Source organism: Camelus bactrianus, chromosome 8 (genome assembly GCF_048773025.1).
Source record: "Camelus bactrianus isolate YW-2024 breed Bactrian camel chromosome 8, ASM4877302v1, whole genome shotgun sequence".
Lineage (NCBI taxonomy): Eukaryota > Metazoa > Chordata > Mammalia > Artiodactyla > Camelidae > Camelus > Camelus bactrianus.
In genome coordinates this window covers 38,852,548-38,865,981 of record NC_133546.1, presented here as the reverse complement: position 1 = coordinate 38,865,981, position 13,434 = coordinate 38,852,548, and the positions used below count along the sequence as shown (strand labels likewise).

General features: G+C 38.7%; 1 protein-coding gene across 8 annotated transcripts in view; it reads right to left on the bottom strand.

Annotated features, from left to right (window-relative positions):
* Positions 1-2,381: 2,381 nt before the first annotated feature.
* The window catches only part of ROS1 (ROS proto-oncogene 1, receptor tyrosine kinase), a 107,557-nt gene continuing 96,504 nt past the window's right edge, over positions 2,382-13,434 (bottom strand). For 5 of the 8 annotated variants that reach the window (XM_074368436.1, XM_074368437.1, XM_045524646.2 and 2 more), the window contains exons 43-44: positions 12,595-12,758; positions 2,382-3,600 (exon numbers count right to left, since the gene is read on the bottom strand). In XM_074368436.1, coding sequence (XP_074224537.1) covers positions 3,302-3,600; positions 12,595-12,758 — 463 coding nt within the window. In that variant the 3' untranslated portion in view covers positions 2,382-3,301. The other 3 variants (XR_012508656.1, XM_074368440.1, XM_074368441.1) reach the window with 3 other exon arrangements.

The window sequence follows — 13,434 nt, the reverse complement described above, 5'->3', positions numbered from 1 at the left end:
GCTGGTCTTTACCCAAGAGAGAAGGTCAAAGAGAAGTCAAGGCCACCTCCATAAGCCCATTCTGTGGATATATTTGGGTTTAAGAAAGAGAAGAAATGATAACAATAAAATAAATTTTTGCCTCCTTTAACACCCTTTACCATCGTTTCAAGGGCTTCCAGAATTTCAGGCCTCACCTAAGTCTGAGCTGAACCTCAAAGCAGTCCCCCAACTTCTATAATATATCTAGGTTTCAAGAGATAAGTCAGGGTCAAAAGAATCCTCTCAAGTCCCCCTTGGCAACAGACCAATCTTCTGGCATCCTTTCCATGAGCTAAAATGGAAGACATGTGAAATGTGTTGAAAAAAGTTGATGAGAAAATCAGCCAATTCATCCATTAAATATGAACACCTGCTTTGGCTTAAAGAAGATACAAAGGGTTAAAAGACATCACCCTGGCTTTGGAAAGCTTGCAGTTTATTTGAGTAGGCAAAAATACATAGAAACAGGATGGAAATATATGTGGTTGCCAGCAAATGAGATGTAAAGGCAAGAAGGGCAACAGTAATTCTGCAAAGGGAGAGGGGAGGGAGTTAGGGACAAGCCTTTCCAAAAAACTGGAATATGAGCTGATCCTAAAGGATGACTGTGATTTAGATAAGTAGGGAAGAAAAGGTGAGAACATTCCAACAGGCAGGGAAAACCAGTATGGGTTCGCAGCACAGAGAATATCTGGGACCAGGGACAGGCTCTTCTCCAGGACATTTTGAATAAAGCATTTTCATCAGAATTGTAGCAACATATTATTTTTATCTAGGTAAACCTTTGTTGAACTGACAATGTTAAATTATAAACAGTATTTTTCACTTTCAACTTAAACATTTTTCTTATGGATTATTTATATTCCTTGAATAATTTAAAGTGAAGGTGAGATTTATTGACTGGTTTTTGCATTGCTTTTTTCTGTTTAGACCGATTATAACTTATGCTTTTGGGAGCAATTTCTCCCAAGTCTAATATCCCCAGGCCATATTTGCAGAGAAAAAAATTTATCAGTAAGATTTCATTCTTCTGTTAATTTTTAGTGAAAAACACATTTTAACAAGTGCCAATTTTAGCCATGGCCAACTTTTTCCGTCTTGATTACAAAATCTAATTTTTCCAGAATTAACTTACATAATTTTCAGTATTACTAGTCATTTATATTTTATCAACTACTTTGATCTATAACTTTACCTATGGGATTTCAGCCACTGTCTATTTTTTGCTGCATTAAATATTTCTACCAATATTATTTATTATGAATTTTTAAAAGACTACTAATTTGCACTTATATCCTGGCTGAAACATGATATTTTATAGGTTGTTCTCCTCAGATATTCTATAAATTTCTCTGTTGTCCCAATTGTAGTACAAATGTTATTGTACTGAAAATCCAATTCTCCTATACACTTCTGATCCCTTTGTGTATTCCAAAATAAAGGTCCGTGGTACTGGCAGAGCAAAAGTCCTGGCTGCAAGAAACAGAAACTGACTCTGGCTAATTTAAAAGAAAAGCACTTATTAAAAGGATATGGAGGTAAGTCACAGAATCCCTGAGAGGGCTTAAGAACCCGACCTGGCAGCTGTGGAACAAGGGGCCCTGGCTAGAAGCAGACAGCAGAACTAGTCAAGTCTGGCTACCCCGGCTGCCAGAGGCCCAGGCTCCAGGCCCAGACGCTGCATACTATGGAGCCAGACCAACCTCAGTTGCCACTGTCACCAGGGAAGACTCCCCTGGTCTCTGTTTCTTTGCTTTCTTCGCTTCAATTAGTAGCCTGTGGTGGGTGTGTCTGAGGGGTGGGTGTGTCTGAGGGGTGCCTGCCTTCTTGCTGCAAGAGATCTTGGCTCGCACTCTCCAAAGATAAAGGTAGAGGAAATCCCCAACACGGGAAGGGGCGTCACAGGCTAGGCTATTGAAAAGAATGGTCAATGCTCATTAGAAGGTCAGAAGATTAGAGGGAAAATATTCTGCCTTGTTTAGCAGAATAAAAGGTGCAGTTGAGTGGCCACAAATCCTGGACCTTTACTTGGGGGCTGTTCACAGCAGAACCAACCCACAGACCTCCCTGCATCTACATCCTTATTGTACAGCCCATCATCTGGGCAGCTTCTCAGGCACTGGGCAAATTTAAAAATGAACTAAGTGATCCAAGGTGGAAACGGATAAGTGATCCTCTTCCACAGTAGTTTTTAGCAAATGTTATAATCAAAGTGTTCTTTGTATCTCGTGAACATCCTGTACACTGCAACTAAATAACACAGAGAGTATTTTTATTAGTGTTACTGTTAGAGCATTTGAGGCATTCAGATTTAAATAGGTAACTGCAAAAACAAAAACAAAAACAAAAAACCAAAAAACTGGCTTTAAATCAGAGTGTTTCTCTGAAGAAGTTTTTTAATAGTTCTCATTCAGGTATTTATTATTTTGTATGGTCGCTAAAAATCACATAGCTTGAATTAACATTATACAATCACTTATATTTAATTTTAAGGATAATTTGATAGTAAGTGTAATCCTAAGTATGTTATATATAAAATAGATATGGCAAACAAAAACAATCTTTATATTAGCTAATTTCTGTAATAGCACACAAATCACAGAGCGATTTATGTACAACCCAAAGATCACGGAATGCTAAACTTTAGGACACAGAGATCTTCATTGTCCTATTTTCAATGATTGAAGCTACTGTTCCAAGCCTCCAAAATACAAAATATTTTAGAGGAGTCATGAAAGACCATCTTTTATTGTAGTCATCTCTTTCCAAATGACTTCTCGTGTCGTAGGTGCTGGTTCCTTCTGTGTGGGTAGAGTTGTTTGGTCATTTCCTCTGTCCCTTTGGGGATAGCCTGTAGTTCAGTCATTCCCCTGAGCAGGCTTCTACCCTCCTCCTTCAGGTCTCAGAACAAACCTGCTTTGTCTCTAACCATCTAACTGTTTCTGTTACAGCCCAGACTGAAGGGGGTGGGCAATGGCCTAAGGGCCCTTGGGGTAAGGAGAAGCAGTTTCCCTTCCAGAATCGTGAGTCTTACTAAGCTTTCCAAATGCTCAAAGGTTCACCCCAGAATTCTGCTGAAGGTTACACAGTTGGCGTGGGGATTGTCACACTAAAACCAAATGGCTCTTGGAACCAAGATTAGAATTCAGGCACTTTCCGGTGTTCATTAGGAGCCATAGACCACCACACCACCACATCTGTCACTCTACCAGGTTTTCTTTCAGTGACTACTTAATGGGAGGAGTGTTTGTCTCAACTCTGCGCTTCCCTAACAGAGCTATTAATCAGACCCGTCTCCATATCCACTGTGAGTGAGGCAGGCGTAGTTCAGGCCCTCGGGCTTGCCAGGAGGGCAGTAAGCCACTTGTTTTTCTTGGCAGATATCTTTGTCTGCATGTGGTTCCTTCTCTTCTTTCCTCAGACCACGAGAGTCAGATTCTTTGGAGTCTACAGGACCCTCAGAATTAGCTTCACCTTGGCTAAATTCTGTAGCAAGTACCATATAGTTTAACCCTTCTTGGTTCTTGGCTTCAGATATAACGTCATCTGAATTCAAACAAATCACATGACCATCTTCATCTGTGAAAAAAATATAAAAGTTATTCTAGCATCGATTTGATTTCCTTGATTTGTAATATCCTGGCTGTATGAGAATTAGAACCACACCAGCCTTACACGTGGGTTCACAAACATGTGTGGCAACCACTCAGGGAACACAAAGGTCAAAAGGACATGTGCCCTGTCCTTGACACTACCGAGGTCTCATAGGGGAGCAGAAATAGTGCTACAGAAGGTGGTGTGTGCTTACATAAGAAAGGAACATATAAGTGGTGAGAGCACAGAGGTGACTGACTCTGCCCTGACAGGTGAAACGGGTCACAGTCTTTGTGACAGGAACTAAGTGGCCCTAGGATAACCCCACTTGTCTAAGATGCCACATCAACTAAAATATCTACCTTTAAAGATGTATTTCTATAGGTCAAGTGATTTAATCATTTATTGGGGCAATATTTACTGGGTGCCTACTACATACCAGGCTGTCATCTCAGTATCAGTGATACAGTAATGAATGAAAGAACTCTGTTGCTGTTTGGGGTTGACATTCTAATGGGGGGGAGACAGACAATATACTAGTGGACAACTAAAAATGTGTCAGGTGACATAAGCGCCACGAAGGAAAATCCAACAGAACAAAAGGGACAAGAGAAGAACGGTGGTGGTGGGAGAGGGCTGCTATTTCAGATGAGGGGTCAGCAAAGTCCTCTCTGATGAGGCAAAATTCGAGGAGAGACCTGATAAGCCAGGGAATTTGTCACGTGAATATCTTAGGAAGACGATTCAAGGCAGAGAGGTCAGGGAAGAGGCAGGAGCACGCTGGGTGTGGACGGGGGAAGGGCGAGGCAGCCAGTGTGGCTGGTCCCCCTCAGTCATCTCCCTGGACGAGTGGCATATGAAATCATTAACACTAACTGACGTATACATTAGAACTAACAGACTTATGACCTCCAAAGGCAAGGTTAGGGAGGGAACGGACACAGGCAAGTTTTGGTGGCAGGGTTGAGGGAGAGGAAAAATGACATGGAGTATAGTAATAATAATTGTCGATGTTGTTATTAATACTTACAGATACTTGCTACGTACCTGGCACTATTCTAAGCTATTTGCATATATCAACTCATTCTTCTCCTGTTAAGTAGGTACTAGTATGATCTCTGTTTAACAGATGAGGAAATTGAGGCGCAGAGGAGTTTAATGATTTGCCCAAGGTCACACACCTAGAATTTGAACCCATACTGTCTGCTCTAGTCTGTGTCCTCACATTTACCTCCTTGAGGGGAGGGTGGAGCTGCCGCGCTGTGTGAGGAGGAGGTGGTAGGCAGGGTGCCCTCCAGGAGTCCTTGAGAAGCACGGATTCCAGACACTCATGGGTGTGCAGTGTGGGTGGCAGCAGAAAACCAGGTGGCCAGAGGGTAACTGACCTTCTTTACAGTTATGCTCATTTTTTTCCTGTCTTACTGTACTTAAAAACTGACCTTCTTACTTAGAGAAGTGTAAGAATCCTTGTTGAAACCTAATAGCAAGGTTTCCAAAACATTCCACAAAATTCTAGGGAATCAGTAAGATAAATATGCAAATGTATGTCGTGGGAATTATTTGTTTTTATCAATGCTTTCCAGTCTCTGGGCATTACTACCTGCATGAAAAATTTATGATCAGAAGTATTACTGTCCTTTCATAAAGCACCACATTTTACAAATCAGAAACCTTTCAGTCAATAGATGATGGTCCTTCCCTTTCTCCTCCTCATCCTTCCAGCAGGAGAGCATCCACATGTGAGGGGGAGGCCTGCTGGGCTGCCAAGCGCTTAGCCCTGCCTTACACCCAGACTGGGTTTATTTGGAATGTATTTAAGTTGTAATATTGGGAAAATCTAAACATTGTCAAAGGACAAAGGGAAGCACAATTGCACCTATTTTTCCCTAAAGGAATTGAATGGACCTGCTTGTTTATTAGGTTCCAAACCTGAACTAAAAAGCTTATTTTATTATAAAAGCACATGAACTACTGTCCTTGCTCTGTCTTATTAGAATGCCCTCATTTCGCTTCAGGACCACCCCCCACTGCTGCAGAACGAGAAGGCCGCGCTGCAGGCTCACAGGCTCTTTGGCATCATCTCATGTTCCCCTTCACTTTTAAACTTCACTGTAGCATATTGCAAACCACGCAAACAGACAGACAGTGTTGTACAATACCTCTCCCACAGAAATAACTTCATCAGATGCCAAGGTTGGCCAGTGCCTAAGTGCTGAATATCTATGGAAAGAGCCAACTGTTAAGATTATTGTCAATATGTACCGATAGCCACTGAGAAGCTCCAAAGAACTTGCTGTACATGATAACAGAAATTGAAAGCATCAAAAAATGAAAGAAGCAGGATATTTAACTTTAAATGGTCTATTGGCCCAGATCATTGAGGAAATTAAGATGATATGCCTAAAGGGATTAAAGGAATTAGGCTACAGGAGTTTAGAATTTCGACAAAAACGTACATCTACAATATAGGTCCAGCTATTCATGTCATCAGCTACTTAGCTGTCATACCTTTAGCCCATTAAATAGCATACTGGGAAACTTTCTACTGAAACATGATTAAATTTTTTGCCTATATTGAGTTATTGGGAAAAAATGTTTTACATAAGGCAAATAAATTCTCTTTACAATTTCTGGTGCCATATGTCAAAAAAAAAAAAAAAAACCATTAGCTAAGTATTTCATTGGTTCATAGTACTCAGGGCAATATTTAGTAACTTGACCTGACAAGCTTTCAGCAATTACTACATCTTCTTATTACATAAAGAATTTATGAGAGATGGGGTGGGTTGTTTATTTTTGTTTAAAAACTCCTGAATAGAAAACCTGCAGGTCCTTAAAGCAAAGATCCTGAACAAAGACAGCACAAACACGGCAACTCTTGATTTAAGAGGGAAATATTAAACTAAAGACTTCCAAGTAAGATAGGGTATTTACAGACGAGACATATGCCGGCTGACTGGCTATGTTTAGCACAGCAGAGGAGCATTTAGATTTGTTTCCTGTAGAACTCTCTGGGACTGATGAGGTGATGTTTACACAAATGTTTGGATGAAGTCACTGGGATATTTTTACTGGATGCCCAGATATGTTACTAATCTTCTCTCTCTATCCCCTCTCCACCCCATTAGGTCAGTAGGACCATAGCAGTGGCTTGGTATAATTACCCCCTGTAATCCTAAAGCACTTTATTTCTTTTTTTCACAAAAGTTCTCCCAATGGTTTTCTTATCTTCTTACACATCTCTGACAATAACATGAAGACAGACTTCTCCCAGTTTTGCTAAATATGCCCACTAGTCTGCAAAGCAGCAAACTATTGTTAAACACATTCTCTTTTATTAAAAAGAGAAGTTTGAGTTTAGGCTTGCCTCAAAGAGACTGTTCCATGATTTCTATCCTTTGCAAATATGGACACTCTGCCTTTCGTTCTATTTCTTCTCTCTTCCCTGCTGCTTTTGTTCAGTCGCATTGAAATTATCAGAGTTTTTGGTGATTCCCATATCTCTTTCCAATCCTTATCTTCAGGATTTCCATTCACTGTAAATAACAGAATGAGAATTTCTCTTGTACTAGAATTATATATCTGTTACGGCACAGAATTGCTTGTTTCTGTCTAAAGTATCAAAGTTTGGCTATATTCCCCGTTGAACTCTTCTTACATCCTTATTCTGCCTAGTTATGTCTGCTTTTTTTTTTTTTTTGGAATATTGTTTAGAATTTTAATTCAGTCTGTCAACAACTTGGCACCTAGATAAATTTGGCATAACCAGGAGAGATTAGTGTATGTTTTCTAGCAGGCCAAAAGTATTAAGTCACTATCCCTAGGTCCACAGCACACCTAAGATATCAAAGTGGGAAGAGAGTGGGGGCAGTTTCCTTACCAGAGCTGTGTGTCCATGAGGGCTGAGAGCAAAGTCCCACTTCAGCCCCATATCAGCAGTGTGACCATGGGCAAGTTAGTAAACCTCAGTCTTTTCATCTGTAAAATGGTGATATTATAATGCTCATTTCATAGGACTATTGTGAGGACTCAATGAGTTAACCCATGTAGCATGAGGGGCACTTTAAAAGTGCTAAAATAAAATTAGCTAATATTGCAATGAAAAGCTGTTCACAAAAAAAGGATTTTGTTCTGTATATGTGCTGTGAGCATTGTTTGTTACTTACCTCAGCCTCACAGATAAACTAGGTAGTGCGACATGGTAAAAAAGATTTTCTCAAGGGTTCATGGAGACTTCCTACGGTAAAGCTAAGCCCTCTAACACCCACCATGTCTGCCTCTGTGATTTTTACAAAAGGTCTGTACACATTAGAAGGAATGGCTTCCAGGAGCAAAGAGTTGAATTTTAAAATATAATAGCAGTCAACTGTAAAATCCTTGCATCCCTACGGAGCTTTTCATCTCTGCAACACTGGACCGCTCCCAACTCCGCCAGCCTTGCTCCTCCAGGTTTCCATGACAACTTTCCCCTTCCCGTCCTGACTTCTCCTCCCAGTGCCCACCATCTTTCTTTGTCAGTCCCTCAAATACTGGCTATTTTCTGGGTTCAATGCACTGCTTACTTCTCTTCTTATTCTATACACTTTAATTGAATGACTTCATCTACACCACTGACTTCAACTACCTCTATTTACAAGACAGACCTTCCAGCTGAATTCTGGGCTTCTTCGTTTCTCCCACACTCAACTCAAACTAAACATGTGCAAAGCTGTTCCTCCCCCTGTGCACCCCCATCTTTGCGAAGAGCGCTGCGTTTCATCTAGTTTGTCAAATCACTGGGATTCACCGTGGTCTCCTCTCTCTTCTTCACCCAATTAGATGCCAAATCCTACAGCACTTACCCCCGTGCTAAGTCTGGATTCCATATCCTTCTCCCTGTACCTGTCACCATTTGTTATTTCTGCTTTCATTAATTTTCATTTCTTACCTGATTAGTGTGACCACTATCCTTCCAATTTCATCACTTGCCATTTTCCACCCTCATGTGTGATCAACTATCAGCAGTTCTGTGAAAACCCTATTCTTTACTATTCCCTGCCTTTATACATTCTGCTGTTTTTATGCTGAGATAATTTTTTCTCACGTCTCTGCAGAACTCAGTTTAGGATTAACCTCTCAGTGACTTTTATTGACTCTTCCTCTGACACACGGGTGTAAATTTGTCATCCTTCCTTGGGACTACCACAGAACATGGATTCCCTCTCAATGGTGACATAGAATACCTCCCAGCTTCTGGCAGAAGATACAGTTTTAAATCGTCTGTTCAACAAATCTTTTAAAAAAATAAGCTCATTTGTAAGAAAAAAATGGTGGAGAACTGACCAGAGACTCTACATCCAATGCATTCCTCTAGATGACCAGTCAGTACATATACAAACACATACAAATGATATTATCTGTAAATGGCTGTATATGCATGTAAGGTACCTGGAAGTATACAATCAAACTGCAGATGATGGTTAGCACTGGGGAGTGAGGACAGAGAGCAAGTAAGAGATTCTGACTTTTTACTCTGCTTAGATACTTTTATGTTTTTAAAACAATAAAAATAACTCTTATAGTAAAGATCTTTAAATACAATTATAAAATAATATAGCAAGCTCCTTTACAGAGATTAATTACTAGAAAAGTTAGAAGAAAAATCAGAAAGGATCAGCAGTCACTTTTGATTGATTATAAAATAACATAAAATTCTTTTTTAAACATTTAAGAAGACAATTAATGGTTGTGTTTAATTTTATAAGGGCCACAAAAATGATATTCACAAGCAAACCTGAATCAGAGGCTTAGCAGTTAAGTGTTGTTTTCTAGAGATGAGAACAGCGATTTGGTAAGACAATCATACTTTCAATGCCCAGTGAGCAAAACCATGTTCTCCTTGCCTTTCAGACATCTATGCAGTCAACTCAACCCAATTACTGCCATTCCTCTATCTCAGGAACAAAAGATTTCTTTTCACATATTGTCAAACCACTCCAGATTGTGGTTCCTCTAAAGTTTCCATACATGAAGGTACAACAAATAAGAACCAGGCAGAGCAGGAGCAGATTCAAATGGCTTCAGCAGAACAGTATTATTCAACAGTAAACTGGTGAGATCCACCTTTCCTGTGGACAGAGACACAGTCCTATGACAAGGACAACTCTTGAAATCTCCAGTAGAAGCAGAGCTCACTATTACACTTTACATACAAAATTAAAGAAACTGATTCTAGTTTCTCAAGGGAAATAATATATTCCTGCCCCTTCTTTTTTTTTTTTAAAGCATCCCAATGGAACACATTAAATTCGGGTGCTTACCACTATGCCTTGTACAAAAGTCAATAATTATCTGTTGAAATAATTTTTTTTAATTTTATCAAAAATTCACTTGGAGAAATACATTAAGGAAATGTTTAGAAAATGAGAAGGACTTTATAGTATGTAGAATGGCTTAAGGTATGTTTTGCCTTAACCTGTGTGATCTTCACACAGGCAAAACTACGTACAGAACCCTCCAACAGGATGGGAGTTCCTTGCAGTTGTAACTCCTAAGGGCTCCACCATCAACACTCCTGGAATCAGCTCAGTTCCATGATGAGAACACAGGTAGAGCCAATTTGAGACTATCAACAAGGTTATTCTGATGAGGATTATAAGCTGTGCTTTTCAAAGCACACACAGCCCTTTCCAATCTGTCACTTAGCTGTTTTCACTAAAGGAGTCACAAGATCAGCATCACCTCCATTCATGTGATGGATTCAAAGTTACTCAAAACGTGTAGCCAGAAACACAGCAAACAAGACAGGCAGATATTTGTCCTGGGGCTTCTTATTTTCCCTGCTATTATTAGTCAAGTGTATCACTCAAGGTGAAGGTCTCACTGTAGAGAGATGACTCCAGGACAGCCATCAGCCAGTGTATAATCAATCATTGCAAAGACCACGAGGCTTAATTTCTGAGAGATTCTGAGTCATGGTCCATCTTGACAGGTTTATTTCTAAGCAAGAATGTTTGCATTAAAAAACAAACAAAGGGTCCAGCAAACTTTTAAACATGGGAAGGAGTTCTAGAACACCTGGGAAGGGTCATTTTAAAATTCACTTGTCTGCAGCCAATTGGGCAAATGTATTATAAAATCTGGTTTTGGAAGTGAATTAAGTGACTACTGTGTTTTAATACCAAAATACTGCAGTGAAATCACACTAGACGTTAGCAAGGCATGACCCACTACAATAATCATAGCAAAATTATTTAACAGTTAGAGGCAGCAGACTAGATTTATACATAGCAACATGGATGGCTCTTTAAAAGATAGTGCTTAATAAAAAAAAGAAAGAAAAGCATTACATAACACAATACACATTTTGTAGGAAAATACATAAATAAAAAGATACACTTTAAATACATTAGAATGGCTGCCTGATAAGTGGAGGGAGGAAATAGAACAGGAGAGGAATATAAAGATAAAGGGACTAAACAAACAAACAAAATGAAAGAGAAGCACTGCGTAGACCAACGATGATAATTTACCATCAACTAAGAGTCTATAATTAAGGCAACTTGAGGTCCAAACTGGCATGAGTGGTGGAGGACAGAGAGAACAGACCTCATGAAAATATAGTCTAACATGTTACTTCTCCTCCTTGCTATCTTAGATTATAAATCCAGGGGTCATATCATTATTTTTTTTCTTACATATCCTCCAAATTTCTTTATTTATTCAACCTTAAACTATGGCAGTATCTGTTATCTCATTCTTTTTAAATGGCCATTTTACAATATGAAACAAATTTATTTAATCATTCCCTTACTAATGGGCCTGTAAGTGTTTAGATTGTCTAACTTTTTAAGTATAGGTGATTTACAGTGTTGTGTTAGCTTCTGGTGTACAGCATAGTGATTCAGTCACACATATGTATATACATATTCTTCATACTCTTTTCCATTATAGGTTATTACAAGATACTGAATATAGTTCTCTGTGCTATACAGGAGGTCCTTGTTGTTTATATATAGCAGTGTGTATATGTTAATCCCAAACTCCTAATTTATCCCTTCCCCCCTCCCCTTTGGTAACCATAGTTTGTTTCCTATGTCTGTGAGTCTATTACTAGTTTGTATGTAAGTTCATTCATAGCTTTTTTTAGATTTCATATATCAGTGATACCATATGGTATTTATTTTTCTCTCTCTGACTTATTCACTTAGTATGATAATCTCTAGGTCCATCCATGTTGCTGCAAATGGCATTATTTCATTCTTTTTTTATGGCTGAGTAACATTACATTTTATATATATATACATTTATATGTGTATATATATGTATATGTGTATATATATATATATGTGTGTGTATATATATATAAAATCTTCTTTATCCATTCATATGTCTGTGGACATTTAGGTTGCTTCCATATCTTGGCTACTGTAAATAGTGCTGCTTTGAACATTGCGGTGCATGTGTCTTTTCGAATTAAGAGTTTTCTCCAGATATATGCCCAGGAGTGGGATTGCTGGATCATATGGTAACTCTATTTTTAGTTTTTTTAAGGAACCTCCATACTGTCCTCCATAGTGGCTGCACCAATTTACATTCCCACGAACCGTGCAGGAGGGTTCCTTTTTCTCCATATCCTCTTCAGCATTTATTATTTGTAGACTTTTTAATGATGGCCATTCTAACTGGTGTGAGGTGATACCTCATTGTGGATTTGATTTGTATTTCTCTAATAATTGGCAATATTGAGCATCTTTTAATGTGCCTGTGGCCATTTGTATGTCTTCTTTGGAGAAATGTCTATTTAGGTCGTTATTCTTTTTTTAGTTTAGCGAACAAATCAAAATTCTTTTCAAAGAGGAGTATAATAAGTACTTAATTATGAGGATGGTGCCAGTATATTTGTCTTCATAAGATGTCTTCCACGCACCTCCCATTTTAACCTTGTTCTGTTCACACTGGAGAGAAAACACAAAAATTCTGAAGAAGAATCCAACTTACCTTCAAAGCCTTCATTTATGACTCCACTAGGTTTTGCTTCTTCTCCGCGTTGAGAAATACCATTTAAGGAAAAATTTCTGAATAACTGAAGCTGGTCTTGAATTTTATGGAAAGTAGGTCTTTGGTCAGGTTCTTGAGCCCAGCACTGGGTCATTAATGTCCACCTGGATGTGTGGGTAAAGACACGAAAGTAAATGGTGATTGGGTATCATTAGGCAATCATTCCTGATAACCCAGGGAAGGTCATTTTAGAAGGAAAAGAAATTGAGTTATTGCCAGTTTTCTGTAATTAATATCACTGAACCAGAACAAAAGCTTTTGTTTCTTGTTTAATAGAGACTGGCAATATTACTACCTTTATTAGAAACATCTTTCTTTTGAAAAGTTGATATTTATTTTAAGTTAGTAATCCAAATGAATAGATAGATAAACAGTTGGAAAATGTTTACTGAACACATAAGGGAACTAACAGATATAAAAATTATTGAAGAAGCTGAGATTAAATTTTACATTCATACACTGATATCTAAAACAAAATCTAAGATTTACTCCAAGCCACACAGATATTTAGGGGCAGAACCAGAGGTAGAAATCAGATTCAGTTCTAATGCTTTTTACTCATTACACTGTCAGGTTAATTAAGAGATTCAATTACCCTAGACATAAGTAGCTGGTTGATTAAACATTATCTTTTCCTAAGAAATGTCTGTGCAGCACTCAACTAGTGTTCATTCATTCCTTTAGCTAAGATTTCTTGGACATTGTATATGAGCAATGTATCAACAGCTAGAGATGTGGCGGTGTGGCTCCTGTCCTCATATGATAGATACAGTAAATCTA